This window comes from Neofelis nebulosa, chromosome 6, assembly GCF_028018385.1.
Source record: "Neofelis nebulosa isolate mNeoNeb1 chromosome 6, mNeoNeb1.pri, whole genome shotgun sequence".
Lineage (NCBI taxonomy): Eukaryota > Metazoa > Chordata > Mammalia > Carnivora > Felidae > Neofelis > Neofelis nebulosa.
The window spans coordinates 35,700,039-35,725,348 of record NC_080787.1 but is presented as its reverse complement, the minus strand read 5'-3'; the positions used below and the strand labels follow the sequence as shown (position 1 = coordinate 35,725,348).

The 25,310-nt window shown below is 45.9% G+C and overlaps 1 protein-coding gene and 1 long non-coding RNA gene across 3 annotated transcripts in view; one reads left to right on the top strand and one right to left on the bottom strand.

Moving 5' to 3' along the window:
• Window positions 1-579: 579 nt before the first annotated feature.
• On the bottom strand, window positions 580-15,854 carry KIFC1 (kinesin family member C1). Of its 2 annotated transcripts, none has more exons than XM_058733565.1 (11): window positions 15,745-15,854; window positions 9,051-9,188; window positions 8,829-8,928; window positions 8,268-8,321; window positions 8,107-8,157; window positions 7,509-7,903; window positions 5,008-5,787; window positions 4,069-4,359; window positions 3,895-3,968; window positions 3,551-3,626; window positions 580-687 (listed from the first exon to the last, which is right to left on the bottom strand). In XM_058733565.1, the coding sequence occupies exons 2-11, from the start codon at window positions 9,075-9,077 to the stop codon at window positions 643-645; spliced, it is 1,893 nt and encodes a 630-aa protein (XP_058589548.1). In that variant the 5' UTR covers window positions 9,078-9,188; window positions 15,745-15,854; the 3' UTR covers window positions 580-642. The 2 variants fall into 2 exon arrangements, with proteins under 2 accessions (XP_058589548.1, XP_058589547.1); XM_058733564.1 differs by lacking the exon at window positions 15,745-15,854 and adding an exon at window positions 15,550-15,677.
• LOC131514037 (uncharacterized) overlaps window positions 15,770-25,310 on the top strand; it is a 28,681-nt gene continuing 19,140 nt past the window's right edge. The window contains exon 1 of the long non-coding RNA XR_009262894.1: window positions 15,770-15,882. This is a non-coding gene — a long non-coding RNA (uncharacterized LOC131514037). The remainder of the gene's footprint in view (window positions 15,883-25,310) is intronic.

The following is a 25,310-nucleotide window of genomic DNA, read 5'->3' as shown; positions in this document are numbered from 1 at the left end:
TTGGCGCGAGCTAGTCAGCGGGCGTGCGTCCCGCCCAGCGCTTCTAGGGCGGGTGCTCAGACCAGGAGAGCTAGTAGCGAGGCAGTGACGCCGCCGAGAGCCAGCCAATGGGCAGCGGGCGGGCCGGCCCTGGCGGTTCGAACGCTAAGGCAGGGAAAGGGCGGGAGGGGAGAGCCAGCAGTTTGTGGGAGGGCGCGCCAGCCCCGCCTCTGGGCTCGGGTTCCCACCTTCCCTTATCCACCAGAGACTTCCCGCGTGGGGCTGGGGTGGCCGGCGGCAAACTAATGAAGGTGGTTGGCTAGTGGGCACATCTCCTAGATGCGGACAACCCGGGAGGGTATGGGAGCCTCAGGCCACCTAGACTGCAGGGGATGGCCTAACGGGGAGAAAAGGTGAAGCCCTTGCCCTGCAGAGCACAAATACTTGGCAGAGTGGACAGTGGACAGTTCCCATTTCTACAGATTTGGGCAATCGCTAATAAAACCTTTATTAAAAGACAAAAAAAAACAAAACAAAAAAAAAACTGTTCTTTATTTGATAGACCCAGGTCATACGGCACCCCTTCCCCCCACCCCCCAATAAAGCATCCCTCAGCTGCCCCATCCCCATCCCTAAACACACACACAGGATCTCGATCAGTCTTCATTTCCTGTTAGCCTGGGCTGTACCAATAACACACTGGTTCACCTGCGGACAGGGGGTTTAGACAAGATAAAAACGTTTTCAGAGTAGCCAAAAGTACAATTTTTCTCCAAGATCACCTCCCACTCCCAATATTAGGGCTGCCCTCAGAAAACACTGAAACCAAGGGCTCTGAAGGCAGGTACAGGCCTCAGTTATGGTTAGTTCTATGCCCATTGACCACACAAAGTCAAAGAGTAGGTGAAAAGGCTTGAGAAGGATGGAAGCCACACACAGGAGCAGAGAGAGATGGAGTGTCCATTTCCAGCAATTTCGTGGCCCAGAGACCCCAAGCCCTAATAAGCTAGATAAAACATGAACAACACTCATTTAGGAATCAAGGCCCCTCAGAAAAATGATCCCAAGTCTAGGGCAGGATTTGTACAAAGTGAATCTAGAATAAAGACTACTTGGGTCCTGTCTAAAGGGCACAGGAGCCAACTTAAAGGAGCTCCCACTGGGCAAAGATGGAGCAATTTGAGCATCAGAAAGAATAATGACTACAAAGGATAGATATCAATACAAAAGCATCTGTAAAATGATACTCCCCCACCCCCCATAAAAACTCACTTGGTTACCTTTGGAAGTTGCCAAGATATCAACTTCTAATACTAGAAATTGATAAAGAATCTAGCATGTATCCTTCATTTCCTATATGTGCAGAATTTCAGAGTAACCAAATAATACATGGTAAAGGAAAGTACTTTCTAGAAGAAATGTGACTACTACGTGTAGAATGGGAAAATTAAACTCCCTAATGAAATAGAAGATCTAGGTATGAACATTGATAAAATCACTAGGTGAAATCACTAGGTCAACAGGGTATTTTCAAATGGATAGATCAAGTTGGTAACACCCAAATCCAATGATTGGTTTTTATTTCGTTAAAAGTAGAACAATTAGATATTTAGGTGCCTCCTGCCTCAACAAAAAGTGTACTGCACCATTTAAGTTTTCTTGTCAGGAAATGTGAGACTGATTCAAATTTAATCAAAGCCCCTAAATCTACTAGATAACAAAAATTATGGAAGAAGGAAGCAACCAGCCAAAATCCAGATTTGGTATATTCTACCAGACAAATGACCCTATTTCTTCAACAAATAAGTATCACAAAAGGTCGTGAGATTCTTACAGATTAAAATAAATTTAAGAGACAATCCAACAAAAAGAAATGAGTGGTCCTTGCTTTGATCCCAATTAGAATAAACCTAATATATAAAAGACATTTGAGACAATCAGGTGAAATTTAACAATGTAAATTGGGTATTAGAGGATAGTAAAGAGTTTATGCTTTGGCTGTTAATGATGTTGACAGAACTTTAATCAAACTTGCAAGACAGCAAAGGAAATCCTGATCAAAGCAGAAGACCAGGGCAAGGTGCCAAAGGACCTGACTACTCCCATGGGAGCAACCAATGTCCACTGGGGTAAGCCCGAGTACAGCAGAAGGGCACGCCTGACCAGAGATCCTGAATAAAGCCAGAACCCTCAGGAAGGGAATAGCCAGAGAAAAAACTACCCTCCAGAGACCAACAGTATGGAGACCTTCTGACTTAACTCTAGTGCAGGGAGCATAAATCTCCTAGAGAATTCATGGCACAGCCCTCCTTCCACCTAATGTTTAAGTGTGTTTTGGGGCCTGAATTCACACTATTTGGAATGGTCTGAAAAAAATGTCTATTTTGGTCCAGAAAATCCCATTTCTAGGAATCTCTCCCTAGATAGATATAACTGGGGTGCCTAGGTGGCTCAGTCAGTTAGGTGTCTGACTCTTGATTTCAGCTCAGGTCATGATCTCACAGTTCATTGGTTCAAGCCTGGGGTCGGGCTCTGCGTAATAGTGAGGAGCTTGCTTGGGATTCTTTCTCTCCCTCTCTCTTTGCCTCTCCCCTGTTCATGCTTTCTCTCTCAAAATAAATAAATAAACATTAAAAAAAAAAAAAAAAAAAGATAGTCAGGAGCACCTGGTGGCTCAGTCAGTTAAGCGTTTGACTTCGGCTCTAGTCATGATCTCACTGTTTGTGGGTTTGAACCCCGCATCAGGCTCTGTGCTGACAGCACAGAGCCTGGAGCCTGCTTCAGATTCTATGTCTCCCTCTCTCTCTGCCCCTCCCCTGTTCATGTTCTGTCTCTCTCTCTCTCTCTCTCAAAAATAAACATTAAAAAAAAAAAAAAAAGATGGTCAGGTATAACTAAATAAATACAAGATGACATATGTACAAGGTTAGTCAACATGGCCTTGATTGTAATAGAAATAAAGTGGAAACAATCCAAGTGTCCAGTAGAGGGAACTGGTGGATAAACTTTGGTGCAGCCACACAACGGAGTCCTAGGCAGACATAAAAATAATGGAATGATCTCTGTGTACTAGTGGGGACTAATCTTGGGGCTGTCTTGATAAGCAAAACAAAGTACAGAACTATATATATATATATATACACACACACACACACATATAGATACATATATATATACACACATATGTATATGAGAGAGATCTTTTATATAAAAAAGAATAAGCACATTCATATTGCCTATATTTGCAAAAAGAAACACTGAAAGGATAAGTAAAATGATAAATGAGAAAAATAATAGGGCAGGTAGGGAGAAAGGGGTGGTGGTAAAACTTCATTTGTTGTATATAGCTTTTATATAGTTTTGACCTTTTAACTACCTATTTTTAAAAATTAAAGAACCCAAAAGCCAATAGTTAAAAATGAATCTAGAGAGGTAGTGCCCTGGATGCCTGACAAATGCAAATCCTTTCCAGATGAATGTGCCCTTGGCCTAAGGGACTGAAGGGTCAGAATGGAGAAGCCTACAACCACCCAGGGGTCCTGACAGGGCCTGGGCTTGGTGGTAACTGCACCTTGGAGGCAAAGCGTAGGGAGTTGAGGGACTCGGACACGTTCTCTTCCAGGGGGGAAATGTTCACAAACATGAGCCTGTGGAGAGAAGAGAGGGGGCCAAACCCCAGCATCAGTGGCTGAGTAGAGCCTGGACCAGGTTTCCATTTTCCTACCCCTGACCCCAGCATCACAGTCTCTACCCAATGCCCCCTCCTTTCTAAATCTTATTTATTTAGGTAATCTCTACACCCAACATGGGGCTCAAACTCACGACCCCAAGATCAAGAGTCACATGCTCCTCTGACTGATCCAGCCAGGCACCCCTCCACCCAACCTCTTCTATCTGTCTGTCCTTTTCACTCACATCTTAGCGCTGCCACCCAGAGAGTTCTGCAACAGGTAGGTGAGCTTGCTGTTCCGGTAAGGCACATGGGACTCCTTGAGGGTTTAGGGGGATAGGTGATTAGGATAGGACAGGGTTCAGCATGACCAGCCCCAAACCATCCCAGGTCCCACCTGCCAACATCCCCATGCCCACCTTGTTGCTCAAGGCCATGATGACCAGCCCCAGGGTAGACAAGCTGCTGTTAATGGCTTGGGTTTCCCGAAGGCGTTCCCGCTCCCCAGGGCCAAGGGTTAAGCCAGGGTCTAGCCGCTCACTCCCAGCCAGGTCCACAAGGCTGAGGGGGGCCCCACATTGCAGGCCTCGCCCAGCGTGCTCCCCAGAGATCTGCAGCTGGAACACACTGTGACTGCGTGATGATCGCTCATTCTGGGCTGTGCGGGCCACAGCCCGGTTCTGGTGGGCCAGATGGAGCAGGGCCTCCACCTGGGGATGGGGAACAGCAAGGGGCAAAAGCAGGCAGGGAGTCAACGCATAGCTATATCAGTAGCAATGAACAAGAGTCAGCACCTGCCCTCTTGAAGCTTCCTTTCCAGCCAGTGAAAAGACAAAATAAATAAAACGCACAGAATAGCTGAGATACTAAGGAGCAAAATAAAACAGAATAAGGAGTATGTGAAAGTAGGGTGAGAGTTGCAATTTTAGACACAACGGCCAGGAACAGCTTCAGTACTTTAAACTCCTAAGGCAGCGAGGAAGCAAACCACTCTGGGAGAGGAACATTCAGGCAAAGGCCCTGCTACAAGAACGTGACTAGCAGGCTAAAGAACAGCCAGGAGGCCAGCATGGCCAGAGTGAACTGGGCAAGAGGAGTAGTAGGAGCTGAAGCCTGAGATGCAGTGGGCCGGGGCCGGAGAACACCCTGGCACACGCGTCACTCCACTCCCTAGTTCTGTACGACGGACAGATCTACCTTACAGCCCGCCAGCCAATGCTGATGTGGCGACCCATCCGCACAATGTACCCTCCCCTCAGCCTTCGACTTTCTCCTGCTCCCTTCTGCATCGACCTGCATCTGATGCCACCCGATCCATTCCTCCCCGTTTTCCAGTCCCAGGACCCATCAGTCCTTACCTCTTTCTCACAGGAGACAGGAACATATCGGGCATTGGTGACGGTAAGCTCCTCGCTTCCTGGCCCTGCCCGGCGAATCTCACACTCGCCGCCCTGGCCCTTCCGGGTCCCGGTGGCCAGCAGGTCTCGGACAGTCTCATTATAGATCTCTACATAGCTTGCCACAAAGCTGTAGGTCCAGCCCTGGCTGCCCAGCTCCTGGGCCACGGAGAAGAGATGCCGCAGGGCCCGAGGGATCAGCCCCTCCACCTGGGGGTCTCCCCCAGGCCCACCCTCCATCGTGAAGGTCTTGCCACTGCCTGTCTGGCCGTAGGCAAAGATGCATACTGGGTAGCCATCCAGGGCTGACTGGACAAGCATGGCAATCTCCTCAAACACTTCGTCCTGTCCACTCCCTGGTGGGAAGACCCGGTCAAAGGAGAAGTCATGGCGGGTGGGGGGGGCTGGCGCCCCACTCAGGGTCCCACGACGCTCGTCAGATCGGGAGAGGCTGAGGCGGGTTGGAGGATCAGAGGGCCCACCAGGGCCAGAGGGAAACAGGAGGAAACCAGGGGGTGGGGTGGGCTCCCCTGGAAGGACAGGGCGGACCCGGCAGAACACACGGATATTGCCTTTGAGTTCCTGTAGCTGGTTGTGTAATCGCCGGCGCTCCATCTCTAGCCCATGGAGACGTTCTCCTTGCTCCACTAGTAAGGCCGCCTGGGTTGTAGCCTCCTGGCGCAGAGACGCCACCTCTGCTTGGCTGCCTGACAGAGCTGCTTCTGACGCCTGTAGCCTCCTCTGTCCAGAACGGAACAGACACAGAGGGTAAGACACAACGAGGAATAAAGACAAGTCATGATGAGGTGGGGGATGGAGGTAGGGTGGTCCCCGTTCCCAAGGACTTCAGTCTGGTAAAGAAAGAGGGAAGAAAATAGGAATCATGGTAATAGAATAGGGAGTGCTGTGGGAAGAGCCAGAAGGGGCATAAGGACAATGACATCTAAGCTGACACCCAAAAATACAGGAGTAAACCCAGGAAAAGATGGAGAACAGAAAGAACATTCTGCAGCGAGGGAAGTATATATGCAAAATGGCCTGAAGAGAAGATTGAGGCATCGGAGAAACCGCAAGGAATTCAATCTAGTTGGTGCTCACCAAGGAGTCAAATGGACATGAGAAGAGGAAGAGAGAATGCCATGGAGATTTGGTTTTATTTTTTTATTAAAAAAATTTTTTTTAATGTTTATTTATGTTTGAGAGAGAGAGACAGGCAGAGTGTGAGAGAGGGAGGGGCAGAGAGAGGGAGAAACAGAACTTGAAGCAGGCTCCAGGCTCTGAGCTGTCAGCACAGAACCCAATGCGGGGCTTGAACTCACGAACCGTGAGATTATGACCTGAGCCAAAGTCGGACGCTTAACTGACTGAGCCACCCAGGTGCCCTGGAGATTTGGTTTTAAATGTTTATTTATTTTGGGGGCACCTGGCTGGCTCAGTCAGTTAAGCGTCCAACTTTGTCTCAGGTCGTGATCTCGCGGTCCGTGGGGTTGAGCCCCGTGTCAGGCTCTGTGCTGACATCTCAGAGCCTGAAGCCTGCTTTGGGTTCTGTGTCTCCCTCTCTCTCTGCCCCTCCCCAACTCACACTGTGTGTGTGTGTGTGTGTGTGTGTGTGTGTGTGTGTGTGTGTGTGTGTCTCAAAAATAAACATAAAAAGAAACTTTTTTAAATGTTTATTTTTGAGAGAGAGGAAGAGAGAGAAGCAGAGAGAGAGGGACAAAGGATCTGAAGCAGGCTCTGCGCTGACAGCAGAAAGCCTGATGCAGGGCTCAAACTCACGAACTGTGAGATCATGTCCTGAGCTGAAGTTGGGCACTCAACTGACTGGGCTACCCAAGCACCCTGACTTTTTAAAAAAAAAATTTTTTTAAGTTTATTTATTTTTGAGAGAGACAGGGACAGCAGAGTTGGGGGAGGGGCAGAAAGAGAGGGAGAGAGGGAGAATCCCAAGCAGGCTTAGTGCTGTCGGGGCTTGAACTCCCAAAACTGTGAGATCATGACCTGAGCTGAAACCAAAAGTCGGACACTTAACCGACTCAGCCACCCAGGCACCCCACGATTATTATTATTATTTTAAGTAGGCTTCATGCCCAGCACAGCCCAACGCAGGGCTTGAACTCATGACCCAGAGATCAAGACCTGAGCCGAGATCAAGAGTCAGATGCCTAACCGACTGAGCCACCCAGGCACCCCTGACATGGAGACTTTTGATCAGGAAAGAGAGAGAGAAAGACAGAGGGGGAGACAGAGGATGAAGGGAGACACAGATCCAGGTGGGAGCTATGAAAGCAAGAAGGACAGGGAGAAGCAGGGCAGAAATAAGACACAGTCAGGGGTGGGCTGGGGTGGAGGTTAGAGGACAGACGTGTACTGCCAAAGAAAGGCAGGCAGGGACCCTAAGCCCAAAGAGACTTCAGGGTAACCCAGAAAGAAGGGTTAGCATTTGGTGAGAAGGTGATCCTTACCTCCTGCTCCTCCAGCCGGGCAGCCAGTCCCCTTCGTTCCTCCTGCAACCCCAACTGTTCTTTCTGGAGTTCTTGCACCAAGCCCTGCTGTGTGCCCAGCTGCTCTTCTAGCTCCAGGACACGGGCCCTTAGGTTCCCCAATTCCTGTTGGCCCTGCTCGGCCTGGGCCTGCACCCTGGCCAACTCCCCTTCCAGTGTCCTGCATTCTGCCCCCAGGGACTTGGCCTGTTGTTGGGCCTCCCGGAGCTGGTCCTGTAGCTGTTGATTCTCCTGGTCCAATGTCTGAGTCCTCTCACGACAGCATTTCAGCTCTGCATTTAGGTCACATAACTGACCCTTTAAGTCCCAGGCCGGACGTTTGGTGGGTTTCCTCCCTCCCAGCACGGGAGCAGCTGCTAACATGGCACAGAAAGGGCAGGGTCAGGGAGGCCTTGGCTTTCTGCCTCTCTTCCCTCCTAGGCTTTAAGGCCTCCACACATCCTGCTGTATCTCTTTTCCCTCCAGACAGGGAGGAGACCAGATGGATGTTTTGGGGTACTCACCATCTCCTCTCTTCCCTGTCCCAGCCCCTCACCTAGTGGTTATGTTTGTCACCTACCTCCAGGCTTCTGGGCAGGAGCAGCAGGGCCTGGTTTCTGATTCTTCAGCACTAGAGAATTGGGGAGTTAACGTACGGAATCAGCACGGGGGTCCTTTACACACCCTCCCTTTACACATACCCCAAATCTCTTCTCAGCCCCAGCTCTGAAGCACTACTACCTGTGGCAACAGCTGTGGAACATCGGGGTCCCGTCTTCTTGGGAACTTTTGGAGCTGTCAGGAGATGGGGGAGAGGAAAAAGAACAACCAGTCTCAGGATGGTGTGAACTCTGGCTGGGCCAGGGGCAGAGGAGTTGCGTTTTCTGAGGATTAGAAATAAGACAGCTTCCCTCTTCCCTGAAGTGTGGCCAGCTTCTAAAGGTATCCTTCCCAGGACCAGGAATTACACAATACCCCAAGAAAAAGTTGGACCAAGATAAGCAAAAAAAGAACACGGGGCAGAACCACACGTCAAGTATGCTACCATTTATGTAAAAAATATTGGAGACATGTCCATGATAGAACACCCCCGGAAGGACATACAGTTGCTCCTGGGGAAGGGACCTGGTGGCTGGGGGACAGAGGTAGGAGGGAGACTTTTCACTGTATAATGACTTCTGTGCCTTTGGAATTTTGAAACAAGTGAAACATATTACCTATTCAAAATATGCTAAAATTGAAAGAAATCTGAAGAGCACTGGACTTCCATTCCCTTGGTTTCTGTTCACCCCTAGAGCCCACCTGTGGTCTGGCCTTGTGTCTGTGCCACTGTGGTGAGGGCTGGTGCTCTGGGGCGGGATGTGGCAATTTTGGTCACTGTGTCCAGGCCTCGTGTCCTTTTCTGGAGAAAGACAAGAATGGGGTCCATTTACTCTCCCTGATTGAGTTAGACACGCACACTCTCTGTCCCTCTCTCTCACACACACATACATGTACATGTAAAGCTTTCCAAACCCAGCTTACCTTCTCAGGCTCCAAGGCATCCTCCATCTGGTCAGGCCCCCTCTTAAACCTGGTTCCCGGAAGAGGCAGCCGAGAAGGAGCCTTGACCGGGGGTCTTTTCAGCTGTATGTTCCCCCTCACTTCCAACAAGGGGGACCTCTGTTGGGAAAAGAGAGAAGCTTTAGACAACTCCCTGGAGCCCAAATGTCCCAAGAACTCCCCTTCTTGGCCCCCACACCCAAACTCTTAACCACCAACAAGCACTGAGTACCTCTTGGGCACAAACTGGGGCCCACAGATTATGTGCCAGCCAAAAGGCAAAGAGAGAAGTTGGACATAATGCAAAAGTGGGAGAAATCTCTAAGGGAAAAGCTGGACAGACAACGCTAAACTTCAGCTAACTTTAAGGGTAGTTACTTAAATAAGCAGAAAGAAATGGACATTGTTTTCAGAAGGCAAAACCTCAAACACGCACATGATACGGCTGGGAGACCACCGGGCTCTTTGAGCTAGAATGGAGAATCATAAGGGAGAGAGTGGAAGAAAGATAAGGCTGAAGACTAGATGGGAGGAGCAGGTAACATTTTAGAAATTGTTTTAAATACTTCATCTGTATCAGCTTCTTAATCCTTACAGCAGCCCACTGAGAAGTGCTATTATTAGCCTCATTTTGCAGATGAGAGAAGGAAGGCACTGAGAGGGAAAATAGCTTGTCTAAGGTCATCAGCCAGTGAAGGGCAGAGCCAGGGTTAGAATCTACACAGTCTGGTTCCGGAGGCCATGTTTTTAACTGCTAGGGCTGTGATGCCAGGCCTAGGGAAGAGTTTAGTCTTTAGCCTTGCATATGTGGAGAACCAGATACAGCTTCTGATTGGGCATGTGAAAAATATACAAAAGAGTCTATTTATAAAAAATAATGAGGTTGACTTGCATGGAGAAGACTCAGAAGTCACATGACCCAGTTTGGAGACCACCAGAGTCAGGTAAAAGGTGGGGACGGTGGGAAAGAAAGAGAGTGCCTCTCCAAAGCATCTCAATTCAGTGCCTGGGGATTATGTCCACTCTACGGCTACTCCTGTCTAGGGTGACCAACCATTCTGGTTTGCCCAGGACTAAAGGGTTTCTGAGGACACAGAATGTTTCTCTGCTAAACACAGGTCCTTCCTATGAAAACCCTACTCCTAACCCATGATCAGGAGAATGCCATGTATACAGAACAACTTCTGATCTTCATGAGAGTTAACTTTTATTTACTATTATTTTATTTTATTATTTCATTTCATTTCATCTCATCTCATTTCATTTCATTTTTGAGAGCAAGAGACTGAGCGTGAGTGGGGGAAGGAGCAGAGAGAGAGGGAGATACAGAATCTGAATCAGGCTCCAGGCTCTGAGCTGTCAGCACAGGGTCCACGCGGGGCTTGAACCCACAAACCGTGAGATCATGACCTGAGCCAAAGTCGGACACCTAACCGACAGAGCCATCCAGCCACCCCAGAAGAGTTAACTTTTACTTCCAAGGTGTCTTCTCTGTCTTTCAGCTTACTTCATTCACTCGATATTTACCTAGTGTCTGTTATGTGCCAGGAAATGATCTGGGTTTGGGAGTAACCAAACCACCAGATGTGGTCCCTGCCCTCAAAATGCTCATAGAAAATGGTGAAGAGAAGCATTTAAAGAGAGCATTAAAACTTTACTGAGTGCTATCATAAAAAGTGCCCAGGGGAGGGGATGGGCATATAGTTCAGATGGGGAGAGTGTCAGAGAACACTTCTAAAAACTCTTTTTAGGCAAAAACCTTGAGGATGAGTTGGCCTGATGGCTTGGGCCAAGGACGAGCATCCTAGGCAGAAAGCAAGGAAGGGGGTGCACACAAGGAATGTCAGGTTATTGTGTTCAGCTGACACATGGAGTGTGCACAGAAAGTGGGGAGGTGAAGGCAAGGATTATGGCAGTTGGCATGCCATGATAAGGACGACAATGTTTACTGAAGGCAAGAGGGACCCTGATGATTTTTAATCAGGAAACTAATATGACTAGATTTGTACCAGAAAAGCAAGTGAAGCAATGTGAAGAATGAATGGAAGCAGAAGATGAGGGCTATGACAGGCAGAGAGAATGCATCACTCCTTTTGTCCTTCATTCAACAAGGATTTGTGGCACTCAGATTTTTTGCAAGACTGCTCTGTACCAGACGTTGTTTTAGAAGCTGGGGTAAGAGTAATGGACAAAATCCCTGCCCTCCCAGAGCTTACTTTCTAGGGCAGCCTTTCCAAACTGGAGTACAAGATAATTAAGCTCTAAAAAAACAATCCACTTTCTTAACTCTCCCAAGGAAATACACATCTCTCACTATTCCGGATGCAACAGAGAGAAGTTAATCATTAGATGTAAAGAATGCACTGGGGCAAGAGCTTAATTTTCATAGAAGTCAGTAGAGAAGGGATGTTTTAGGAGATTAAGGGCTAAAAAGAAATGTATCTGAGAGAGGCCACCCTCTCTTGGGTTCCCCCTCTCTCATGGAAGGTTCTCCTCATTTCTCCAAACTTGAATGGTGGTCTTTCTGTTCTCAGTGGGAATGAAAAGGAGGGGCTGGCTTACTGGAAACCAAGTATTGACCTCACTAGGAGCTGGCTTGGCAGTGAGGGAGATGGGGGAAACCGGGACACCAAGATGCCTGTCATGGTTCCAACAACCAAGAGAACAAGAGGAAGGGCTGGTTTTCTTTTGTCTTTTAATTAAGCTTTTCATTTAAAAATCATTGCAGATTCAGGGGTGCGTGGGTGGCTCAGGTGGTTGAACATCCAACTCTTGATTTCTACTCAGGTCATGATCTCGGCGTTCATGAGACTGAGCCCCACATAGGGCTCTGCGCTGACAGCACGAAGCCTGCTTGGGATTCTCTCTCTCCCTCTCTCTCTGCCCTCCCCACTTGCACTCTGTCCCTCTCTCAAAACAAATAAACATTAAAAAGAAATCACTGCAGATTCACATAAAGTTGTAAGAAACATCACAGAGAATGTGATATATTCAAGGATGTTCACAGAGCCAGCCAGGTGCACCTCAATACATTTTTAAAGGAATGAAATTTGATGTCTACCAGCAGGCGAATACTTAAATAAACTGATATATCCAAACCATTGGCTTCTATACAAATAAAAAGCCCCCACCCCAAAAAAAGGAGGTGTCATTTTTTGTTCTGTTGCCTACAGAAATGTACGTATACAAAGAATGTTTTTTAATCAATTTAGATTAATCAAATGTATTTTTTTATTTTATCTTTTTTTTTAAGTTTATTTTTCTCAGAGAGTGTGCACAAGAACAGGGAGGGGCAGAGAGAGAGAGAGGGAGAGAGAGAATTCCAAGCAGGCTCTGCACAGTCAGCGCAGAGCCTGATGCAGGGCTCAATCCTACCCATTGTGAGATCATGACCTGAGCCAAAATCGAGAGTCGGATGCCCAACCAACGGAGCCACCCAGATGCCCCCAAATGTAGTGTTAAAACCAAAGTTTTCTTTAAGTATTCCAAGGCTACACACTGAATTTTGTTATAACCAATGCCCTTTGTTCTCTCTACACTGCCACAATGGATCTACTAAAGACCTAACTCCCCGGAATTTGTGTGGGCTCTGAAAAATGTATTCAAAGGTTTATTTATTAAGGAAAACTCTAAAGAGTTTAGTGTTTATTTTTCTTCTGTCCATAATATAAAGCCAGGCACAATGACTCCCAACTTTCCACAATGAGAAGCATAAGAGAAATGTTTCCCCTCAACGTGCACATCAGATCCTACTCTCCTCATCTACTAAGTAAGAGCCCTACCAATCCTTCCTTTTCTCCTCTACACCATCGGCTTTTCACTCCACTGGATCATTCCTACCTGCTACAACACATGCTATTGTTGTAAAGAGTTTCCCTGCTAGTATTTTCTTTGTTGCCCTTTGCAGCAAAACTCAAAAGTGCTATCTACGTAGCATTCACTATGTCCAGATTCTCTCCTAAACCTATCCCAATCAGGCCTTCACTCTCCCCATTTCACCAGAACCACTTTCCTCAAGGTCCCAAGGTCACTCTCCTCATGTTGCTAAGTCAACTCTGCATCTTCCCTTTCCTTGACCCATCAGCAGCATTTGATACAACTACTCACTCCCTCTTCCTTAATACACTTCCTTCATTTAGCTTCCAGGAGACCATCCTCTCTTGGGTTCCCCATCTCTCATGGAAGGTTCTCCTCATCTCTACAAACTTTAATGGTGGTCTTTCTATTCTCTATCCACATTCCCGTCCACTCTCACGGCTTTAAATACCATCCATATACTGACCACTCCTAGATTTATATCTCCAGCCCAGACCTTGCTCCTGAACTTCTATGCAACTGTCTCCTCAATGTGTCCACTTGAAGTCTAATAAATATGCCAAACTTACATCCAAACTCACCTCCTAACATCCAAACCCCCTTCAAACTCACTCCTCTTACAGCTTTGTCCATCTTAGTCAATATAATTACATCTTCCAGTTGTTCAAGCCAAAAAACCCCAAGGCCTCCCATTTTATTACATTCCATATCTAATGCCAGCAAAGGATGACAGAATCTGACCATGTGTTACTCTTTCCACTGCTACTACCCTGATCCATGTTACCATTATCTCTCAGGTTATCACTTGCCACTGGTTATCAACTGGGGGTGATTTTACTCCCGACAGGACATTTGGCAACGTCTGGAGACAATTTGTCATTGATTAGGTGGGAGCTGCTACCAACATCTAGTGGGTAGAGGCCAGGAACACTGAGAACGTCAGACGATGTACAGGACAGCCCCCACAGTAAAAATGTCAGTAGTACAGAAGTTGAGAAAAGCTGCTGTATTCCTCACAGTTCTCCTTGTTTCTATCCTGACCCCCTACCTCTACGCTCAATGTGGCAGCCAGTGACCCTCTTAAAATGTAACACAGATCTTATCTCTGCTTAAAATCATCCAATGATTTCCCATCTCTCTCAGAGTAAAAGTCAAAGCCCTCACAATGGTTCCTACAAGAAGCAGTGGGGTCAACAATCCCACTCTCCATTATCTGACTTCCCTTCCAACAACTTGCCCCCTCGCTCACTCCATTTTAGCTTTGTTTTACAATTCTTTAGGACTTGGCTCTAGTAGATTTCCTCGGCCTGGATTGCTCTTCCTTCAATATCCACTAGCCTTTGTCCCTCACCTCCTTCAAAGCCTTTATTCAAGGCTCACCTTCTTAATAATGGAGCTTACCAAGACCATTCTATTTAATACTCCATCCTGACAGTTGGCCTCCCCTCCTCCCTCTTAATCTGCTCAGATTTTTCCTTTTCTCCATTGAATTTAACACTTTTTTAAAAGTTTGTTTATCTTTGAGAGAGAGCGTGCACGTGCAAAAGTCGGGGAGAGGGGCAGAAAGAGAGAGAGAGAAAACCCCAAGCCCCACATGGGGCTTGATCCCACAAACCATGAGATCATGACCTGAGCCAAAATCAAGAGTCTGGATGCTTAACTGACTGAGTCATCCAGGTGCCCCCAGCACTTATCACTTTCTAAGAGAGTTATATAACTTATGACATATTTCCTGTCTCCCCATAAAATAACAGCTTTCCATAGAACAACATCTATAGAGATGACAGGGATTTGTCTTGTTTATTGCTGCATCCCAAGTATCTACAACTGGGCATGGTACATAATAGGTGCTCAGTAAATATTCTACGCATACATATGAGAAGGCTTCTACTATTTTTCGCTGTCACATCATACTGCTCTGCTCTTTAGTTGTCAGGACACAAAGAGTATCTCTTCAGATTGAAACTTGACTCTGGAAAAATCTGAATGTGAAACACTAACAAACAGAGCATCCAAGGAGGAGCCTTTTTCTGGCACCAAAAGTCAGTACACTCTGGCTGTCACACATCTTTCTCCACTGGACAGGGGAGGCTGCAGATGGTTGTGGGGTGCAGTGGCACTGATAAGAGAAGAAACTAAGTCAACCAGCCTCAGGGGCAGAGATCGCTGTAAAATCTGGGGAAGGAAAGAGAATAAGGAGTCCTTCAGTTCAGATTACCCCATTCCCTCTATCCCCTTTCTACACTCCGAAGCGAAGGCAACCAGGAGAGGACAGGAAAGAACACCAGCAGGGATTTGGCCTCAGGCACCATTTCCCCAGAGGTAAACGGAATCTCAGGACTCTGCCTTCTCAATCACGGACTGCAATCGTCGGTACGAATGGAGAAGTGGGTACCAGTCAGACAATCCTGAGAATTCGAAACGGGAAATCCTGGAGACACGAAAGCGAGGAAAGGTGTTTTGAGACTCCCTGAAATTGGAGGAGGGCAGGCAGACGTGCACTCAGACTTTCTGTGGCTGCTCCCTGCCTTCTCCCTCCCTCACCCCTTTCCAATGCGTGGGGACGCGCGGACCTTCGCCTTCCAAGCCGGCAGGACCAAGGCCGGCCGGGAGCCAGGGGCTCGTCAGCATCGGGGGCAGGAGATCCAAGGCGGCTCTTACTCACCTGCGGCTCCATGTCCAGCACCGTGCCGCACGCGCCAGGGGACCACAATAGAAGAGGACAGGGCGCTGGGACTCCTGGGACCCACGTTCTCTCGCCAGCTCTCGACACAAGGGACGCGCGCTCCGAACTCCAGCGATTACCAGCCTAGCGCCACACCCGCCACTTTTGAATTCCAACCGCCGCTACCCTTCTCACCTCCCTCCGCACTCAGGAGCCAATCGTCGCCGTCGCCACAGCCGAGGGCCAATCGCAGCGCCCTCCGCCTCCCGAGGCCACACCCCGCCAAGTCGGCACCTTGTCCTTCCTGCTTCGCAGGCCTGGGGAGGCCGCCTGGTTAGTCACGCTTCCGGCTCCACTTCCACCTCTCTTACCCACCCCTCCTCTAGCAGTAGTTCCTCTGGGCTTCCGGTCGGCCCGTAGCCGCAGGGCTTTAAGTCGGAAAATGCCTGGAACGCGCCGCTCGAACGTAGCTGGTGTGGGGGCAAACCGCTGGAGGGAAGGAATCACGCGTGCGCAAACGAGGACCCGTTTAGGGCGAGGGACGAGAAGAGCTCCCCCTAGCGACTGCAGCAGGGAGCGCACTAGTTAACCCCTACTGGATGGTTGTGATTGCGGTTGGTTGCGCGGCGTTTTCGAGTGGGAGCTGGATCCCTCCCGCGAATGTGAGGGTGGCTGCGTCTGCCCCTTCCCCAGTCATTTTTGTCATTTTTCACCAAGCTTAGGGACCGTGGGTGCAACTTGGCGCTCCATGGGAGCCCGACGGTGGGGATTCGAGGTTCAGAGTAGTTTTCTCTGCAGTCCCCCTCTTCACCCTACCTCCTCGGTACCTGGGCGCTAATACTGGAGCTGGCTTAGGAGCCTCGAACCCACAGAGGGCATACTGCTTACATTATGGAGTATTTTATGCTTTTCAGGCTGTCTGCACGTGCATTGTCTCTTAATAATCGCTAAATTCATTGAGCTCTTACTATGTGTCAACCGTTTTTGCATCTCTTATCTGCAAGCTGGACGAAGGAGGCGAGGCTTAGGAAGGTTAAGTAACAAGTTCAAGGTCATACTGCTGATTAGGAGTGGATCTAGATTCCTTTAGCTTCAAAGTCCAAGCTATCCGTTACCTCACACTACCTCTAACAACCTTTGTGTCGAGAACAACCAAACCTTACCTGTGAGTAATTTGCAGTGATTCTACAGCGTGTATTCATCTGAGTTCCCAACGAACCTGGAGATAGGCAGGACAGGAAATTTGATGAGACTGAAAGGCACAGGGAAATATGTCTTGGTGCATTTTGGGGAATCAAGAGAACTGGAACATAAGCCACCTATCTTCTAAGGCACTGTTTTAACTTGAATTCAACCTGCTTGTGGAGAGAGCAGACTGTGAGGAGACAAAATGTCTGAAAACCCTGTTGTCATCCCCCAATCTTTAACAGCCTAGGAAACCTACAAAAAGCAGGAGCTTGAAAAGAGAGAGGAGTGATGGAGGAAACAAGGAGACCAAGACTTCTTATTTTTTTAATGTTTATTTTTGAGAGAGAGTGCACAAGTGGGGGAGGGCCAGAGAGAGAAGGGGACAGAGGATCATGACCTGAGCCAAAGTCAGCCACTCAACTGACTGAGCCACCCAGGGGCCCCAAGGACACCAACATGTAATGGATGGGTAAAGAGGGAGAATTGAAAAGAAACATACAGCAAAAGGCATTTCTCAAAAATTAATGTTAGACTAGGAGAAATATGGACGCATACTTTAAAGGGGAAGCAGTTTATTCATGTCAATTGATGCATAAAAACTACTCAAAACATTCAGCATCTATTGATACAAAAGAACACCCCATAACCTGATGAAGGATATCTTCAAAAACCCTACAGCACACATCACAGTAATGATGCAATGTTGAAAGCATTTCTGCTAAGGTGAGAAACACCAGGGTGGCTCAGTTAGTTAAGCATCAGCCTCCTTTTTCATCCAGCTCAAGTCATGATCTCACTGTTCCTGAGATTGAGCCCACACGTCAAATCTCCGCCTAGGATTCTCTCTCTCCCTCTCTCTCTGCACCCCCTTCAAAATAAATGAATAAACTTAAAAAAAATTACATTCAAAACAACACTTTACTCACAATGCCCATTTCTCTAGTGACTTTCAGAAATTACTTAGATATTGCACAGAAAAATATTTTTTCAATAAAAATATGCCATTTGGTTACATGAACACATACATATATAAGTCAAGCTGTACACTTTATTTATTCACTTTATGTTTGTTTCTTAAAAAAACTTTTTTTTAACGTTTATTTTTGAGACAGAGAGAGACAGAGCATGAACAGGGGAGGGGCAGAGAGAGAGGGAGACACAGAATCTGAAACGGGCTCCAGGCTCTGAGCTGTCAGCACAGAGCCCGACACAGGGCTCGAACTCACGGACCGTGAGACCTGAGCCAAAGTCGGACGCTTAACCAACCAAGCCACCCAGGCGCCCCTATTCACTTTATGTTTGGTTGCAATAAAAATTTTATTTTTTTGTCTCAAAAGTTTTTATGGGTAATTGTTGTTGTTGTTGTTTTTTAATTTACATGCAAGTTAGTTAGCATCTAGTGCAACAATGATTTCAGGAGTAGATTCCTTAATGTCCCTTACCCATTTAGCCCATCCCCCCTCCCACAACCCCTCCAGAAACCCTCTGTTTGTTCTCCATATTTAAGAGTCTCTTATATTTTGTCCCCCTCCCTGTTTTTACATTATTTTTGCTTCCCTTCCCTTGTGTTAATCTGTGTCTTAAAATCCTCATATGAGTGAAATCATATATTTGTCTTTCTCTGACTGACTACTTTCACTTAGAATAATACCTTCTAGTTCCATCCATATAGCTGCAAATGGCAAGATTTCATTCTTTTTGATTGCCAAGTAATACTCCATTGTATAGATATACCACATCTTCTTTATCCATTCATCCCTCGATGGACATTTGGGCTCTCTCCATACATGGGCTATTGTTGATAGTGCTGAGATAAACATTGGGAAGCGTGTGCCCCTTCGAAACAGCATACCTATATCCCTTGGAGAAATGCCTAGTAGTGCAATTGCTGGGTCATAGGGTAGTTCTATTTTTAGTTTTTTGAGGAACCTCCATACTGTTTTCCAGAGTAGCTGCACCAGTTTGCATTCCCACCAACAATGCAAAAGAGATCCTCTTTCTCTGCATCCTTGCCAACATCTGTTGTTGCCTGAGTTGTTAATGTTCGCCATTCTGACAGGTGTGAGGTGGTATCTCATTGTGGTTTTGATTTGTATTTCCTTGATGATGAGCGATGTTGAGCATTTTTTCATGTGTCAGTTGGCCATCTGGATGTCTTCTTTGGAGAAGTGTCTATTCATGTCTTTTGCCCATTTCTTCACAGAATTATTTTTTGGGTGTTGATAAGTTCTTTATAGATTTGGGATACTAACCCTTTATCTGATATTTCTTTGCAAGTATCTTCTCCCATTCCGTCGGTTGCCTTTTAGTTTTGCTGATTGTTTCCTTCGCTGTGCAGAAGCTTTTTATGTTGATGAGGTCCCAATAGTTCATTTTTGCTATTGTTTCCCTTGCCTCTGGAGACATGTTGAGTAAGAAGTTGCTGTGGCCCAAGTCAAAGAGGTTTTTGCCTGCTTTCTCCTCAAGGATTTTGATGCCTTCCTATCTTACATTTAGGTCTTTCATCCATTTTGAGTTTATTTTTGTGTATGGTGTAAGAAAGTGGTCCAAGTTCGGGGCGCCTGGGTGGCTCAGTCTGTTGGGTGTCTGACTTCAGCTCAGGTCATGATCTCGCTGTCTGTGAGTTCAAGCCCCCGTCAAGTTCTGTGCGGACAGCTCAGAGCCTGGAACCTACTTCAGATTCTGTGTCTCCCTCTCTCTCTGCCCCTCCTTGACTCATGCTCTGTTTGTCTCTCTCTGTCAAAAATAAATAAACATTGGGGCGCCTGGGTGGCTCAGTCAGTTGAGTGTCCGACTTCAGCTCAGGTCATGATCTCGCTGTCTGTGAGTTCGAGCCCCACATGGGGTTCTGTTCTGACAGCTGAGAGCCTGGAGCCTGCTTCCAATTCTGTGTCTCCCTCTCTCTCTGTCCCACTCCCCCTCACGTTCTGTCTCTTTCTCTCAAAAATAAATAAACATTTAAAAAAATTTAAAAAAGAAAGTGGTCCAGGTTCATTTTTCTGCATGTCGCTGTCTAGTTTTCCCAGCACCACTTGCTGAAGAGACTGTCTTTATTCCATTGGATATTCTTTCCTGCTTTGTCAAAGATTAGTTGGCCATATATTTGCGGGTCCATTTTCTGGGTTCTCTATTCTGTTCCATTGATCTGAGTGTCTGTTCTTGTGCCAGTACCATACTGCCTTGATGATTACAGGTTTGTAATACAGCTTGAAGTCCGGGATTGTGATGCCTCCTGCTTTGGTCTTCTTTTTCAAGATTGCTTTGGCTATTCAGGGTCTTTCCTGATTCCATACAAATTTTAGTATTGTTTGTTCTAGCTCTGTGAAGAATGCTGGTGTTATTTTAGTACGGATTGCATTGAATATGTAGATTGCTTTGGGGAGTATTGACATTTTAACAATATTTGTTCTATCCAAGGATCATGGAATCTTTTTCCATTTTTTTGTGTCTTCTTCAATTTTTTTCATAAACTTTTTATAGTTTATAGATTCAGTGTATAGGTTGCAATAAAAATTTTAATAAAAATATATGATTTGCAATAGCAACCAAAATATAAAGTACTTGAGAATAAATTTAACAATAGGTGTACAGGCCCTTTGTAGATAAAATGATAAGGCTTTACTGAAAGATATTAAAGAAAATCGAAATTAATGGAGAGAGATACTGTGCACTTAGAAGAACGACCTGATATTGTAAAGATGTCCGTTCTCTCCATGACCTCAGTGTGGGGCCAAGGGGGATGATAAGAGTTCTCTATGCCCAGTCCTGGTACAGTCTCACCCATCTGCCCATCTCAGGAGCAGACTGAGTGGGACAGCCCTTGGTGGGCCTTTACTCCTCCCCAGAGATTTCCTCCTGCAAGCTGAGGAGTTTTTCTTACCTTGCAAATCACATTCCTGAATCCCTCATCCCTTTCTCCCCCTGCTTCCCTTTCTGGCTTGTCTCGCCCTTTGCAGATCTCTCCACAGATGGCAAGGTGGGCTGTAAAGTTAGCCTTGATTATGTCTAAAAGATGTCAACCCTTCACACACCCCCCATCCTACCCCAGCAAATTCTTGTGTTCGCCTTCCTGGAAGGTGTGTTACTTAGCCCCTCACCCTTGCACGTATTCTGCCTCTGTTACCCTCTCCCACAAAATTTGTTGTCACTGCTTTGGTCCTCAGCCCCCTTGGTCTCAGAGTAGGGTGACAATCCAGCAGTTCTGTGACTATACTAAAAACCACTGGTTTGTACGTTTTAATTTTGTTAATGTTTATTCATTTTTTTAGAGACAGACAGACAGACAGACAAACATAGTGCAAGTGGAGGAGGGGCAGAGAGAGAGGGAGACACAGAATCTGAAGCAGGTTCCAGGCTCCGAGCTGTCAGCACAGAGCCCGACGCGGGGCTGGAACTCACAAACTGTGAGATCATGAACTGAGCCTAAGTCGGACGCTTAATTGGCTGAGCCACCTAGGCACCCCTGATTTGTACATTTTAAAAGGTGAATTTTATTTCTCCGAACTATTATGAAAAGCTTTAATAGGCCATTCGGCTTTCAAGTACAATTCATTCAACATTTTTGAAGTGCCCACTCATACCATGTATACTCTGCTAGGCTTTGATGAAGGAGACACACACAGTCTCTTTCCTATCAGAGCTACAAGTTGGGGAGTAAAGGGGAGACAGACAACAAAATATTAGCATATGGTAGAAGGAAGACAAGTGCTGTTGGATCACCTTTCTCAGAAGTGAGGAGTTGGAGAAAGATTTCCAGGGGAAGCTCTCATCTCAGCTGTGTGAGCAGCGAGATAAAGTAAGCACGCAGAAAAAGTAGCTTCCATCTCGAAGGAGTGGAGATGTGGTAACAGGCCAGGAGCTGAGGTCCCAAAGGATGGGTCGAGCTTTGTGGGTCTGAGAGGACCCAGCCAGAGGTGATTGATTTCCCCTAAAGTTATTCTCCCTTTATCCCAGGGTTTTATTTGGTAACACAACCAAGGCATAGATAGATACCGGTCCTGTGAGGTAGAGACCCACTCATCACCACAGAGTAAGTCATGGCAAGGAGTAGGCCTGTGGTCTATTCTGGAGAAGGAGGGCTCCAGTTTTTCCCACAGTGTCCCGGCACTGCGGTGACTCCCAGATCCTTGTCTACAGTCTCTAGGGGAAAGGGTGCAGAGAAGCTCTCCAGGGGCCTCCACAAGCTCACCTTCTGGGAACACAGCAGAAGAGGAGCCCTATTCCAGGCCACTTGCCCCAAATCCACAAGTGACAATCATGGGTGTTTCTTCAGGCACCAAGATTTGAGTAGCCCACGGGAGAAGAACATAACTACCATTAGGTCTGAGGTGCACTATCAGCCTTTTGTCCCCCAGGGAAAGAAGTATTTGGAATGGGAGAAAAACCTCTAATATTGTCGAGGCTGTGTAGGAAGTGAAGCCCAAGATGGCATGAAGACCGGGCAATTCAAGGTGTGCCAGGGCACGGGGCGTACTTTCACATTTTGTACCGCACGAATGCATTACACAATAAGATGAAAAGAAAATGAGAAAAACGAAATATGCCTCCCTGTCAGATTGGTACTCCCATACATTATTGGTACTTCTTTTCTAGAAGTTTAGGAAACTTGAAAGTGCCAACATCTCTTTTTGTTTTTCTTAATGTTTATTTATTTTTGAGGGGTGGGGGAGACACAGAATCCGAAGCAGGCTCCAGGCTCCGAGCTGTAAGCACAGAGTCCGATGCGGGGCTTGAACCCACAAACCGTGAGATCGTGACCTGAGCCGAAGTTGGACGCTTAACCGACCGAGCCACCAGGTGCCCCAGTACTGACACCTCTTAAAGTAATATTCCAATTTAAGAATTTGGTTTAAGGAAATAATAAAAAATGCGCACAAAAATTTACAAAAGTAAAGTGCTGTAAACAACCAAAGTTTCCACTAGTGGATAATTATTAAACAGAAGATGACAAAACTATGATGCAAATTTAATTTACAAATATTGATAATAACACATATATACATATATATGTGTGTGTGTGTATGTATGTATACACACACACACACACACACACATACATATAGTATACTTATTAGGGACAGTGTGCCTTCTATGTGTGCTGCTGCTGGTGATTCAATCCTGAGCCCTAACTCACCTAGCCCTGCCCTCAGGGAACTTAGAGTCAATTGAAGAGACTCACCTTAAACACACAGCCATACCATTCAGTGTACAACTGTAAAATGAGATGAACTCTAAGGAAGAAAAGCATTTGAGAACATGTGGAACATCATGCAGCCACTGTGAGTAGTGATTCTGGAGACTCTACAGTAACAAGTGTGGCATAAAAACAAATGATACATTTGTGGGAATGCAAGCTGGTGCAGCCACTCCGGAAAACAGTATGGAGGTTCCTCAAAAAAACTAAAAATAGAACTACCCTACGACCCTGCAATTTTACTACTAGGCATTTATCCACAGGATACAGGTGGGCTGTTTTGAAGGGACACATGCACCCCCATGTTGATAGCAGCACTTTCAACAATAGGCAAAGTATGGAAAGAGCCCAAATATCCATCGATGGATGAATGGATAAATAAAATGTGAGATATATACATATATATATATATATATACACACACACACACACACACACACACACACACACACACACAATGGAGTATGACTCAGCAATGAAAAAGAATGAAATCTTGCCATTTGCAACTGCGTGAATGGAACTGGAGGGTATTATGCTAAGTGAAATTAGTCAAAGAAAGACAAAAATCATATGACTTCACTCATATGAGGACTTTAAGAGACAAAACAGATGAACATAAGGGAAGGGAAATAATATAAAAAACAGGGAGGGGGACAAAACAGAAGAGACTCATAAATATGGAGAACAAACTGAGGGTTACGGGAGGGGTTGTGGGAGGGGGGATGGGCTAAATGGGTCAGGGGCACTAAGGAATCTACTCCTGAAATCATTGTTGCACTATATGCTAACTAATTTGGACGTAAATTTTAGAAAATAAAAAATAAAATTAAAAAAATTAAAAAAATAAATGATACATTTTAAAAGACCATAATTCAACCTTGGTTCAAATCACTTGTCACTGTTACAAGTGACAGTGATATCTTACGGGAAGTGTTGCAAGAAAAGAATTTCATTGACATGAAGTCTTTCAGTGCAGCTTAGGTACAGGTTATAGGTACAGGTACAGGTACAAGTATGGGTACAGGTACAGATATAGGTACAGACAGTATGTATCAAGTACAATGGGCCAACATTTGGCCAAGGGGAAGAAGCTTTTCCAAAATTATTTTTGGCATGCTCTGTTTCTAGTTAAAGTGTAACTACCATTTTATTTTATGTTTTTAATTTATTTTTTAAAGTTTATGTATTTTTGAGAGAGGGGAGGGGCAGAGAGAGAGAGAGAGAGAATCCCAAGCAGGCTCCGCACTGTCAGCCAGAGCCCTATGTGGGGCTTGATTCATGAACCGTGAGATCATGACCTGAGCCGAAATCAAGAGTCTGACACTCAACCAACTAAGCCACCCAGGCACCCCTCATTTTATTATTTATTTATTTACTTTTCCGTTTCATTTTAAAAAGTGGGATAAAATCAGGCAGCCTCTGGGATAGGCTATTTCTAACTCCAGAAATTATAACCTACAATTGAAGGCTTTGATGATAGGCTTTTTATGAAAGGAAATTGCATTTGTCAAGACTATTTATTATAGCAAACTGTGTTTGTTTACTTCATGTTGAAACTATATTTGTTATGTGAAATTACATTTGTACATTCACCTTATATTGATAGCCTCCTGTTTGAGACCTTGCTGATTTTGTTACAATTAATCAAATCTGCATATTATCTTGCCAAGTTAGATTCCAAATCTAGAGTATCCCTCCTTGTTAGTTATTCAAGTAAAAAAAAAAAAAAGGTATTATAGCACATTTGCTTTCAGAAACACATCACTTCATCTGGATCCTCCACAAAGGAGAGCATTTATGATTTAAGGTGAGTGAAGAAGTCTGCCCCCCCTGGGGGGACTTGTATATACACTACATTCAAAATTGCGTTTTGGAAAAAAGAGGATGCATAAGAAAAAGAGTGAGGAAAAATAATCAAAATGCAAAACTTTTCACTACATTTTCAAATGTCATATAACATGGCTATAATACCTAGGTATGAAAAATTCTTTTAAAAAGATTTCCCTGAGACTGAGAATTAAATCTGCCCCCCAGGCCCCCCAAGGATCCACTGAAATGTTGAGATGTTTCTGTGGACACAAAGATTGGATGGGGAACATTGGAAAATTCCTGTTTGCATTTTTCTACCCAAAAACTAATAGAGATTTTTAGTCCACGTGGTAACTATTTCTCCGGTGACTTTCCAGTTCTCAAAAAGATAAGAGAGCTCCTGACATTAACTACAAACAGATGGCTGGATTCTCTCTGGCCATCTCATCTTTCTCCCTACTCTCCCAGACTATCCAAACACAGCTAACAGCACAGATTTGGAAGAGGAGGGGAAATGAGATTGGGGATGAGAATGCCCACGGGACATTGGGCATGAGGGAATCTTCAGAGG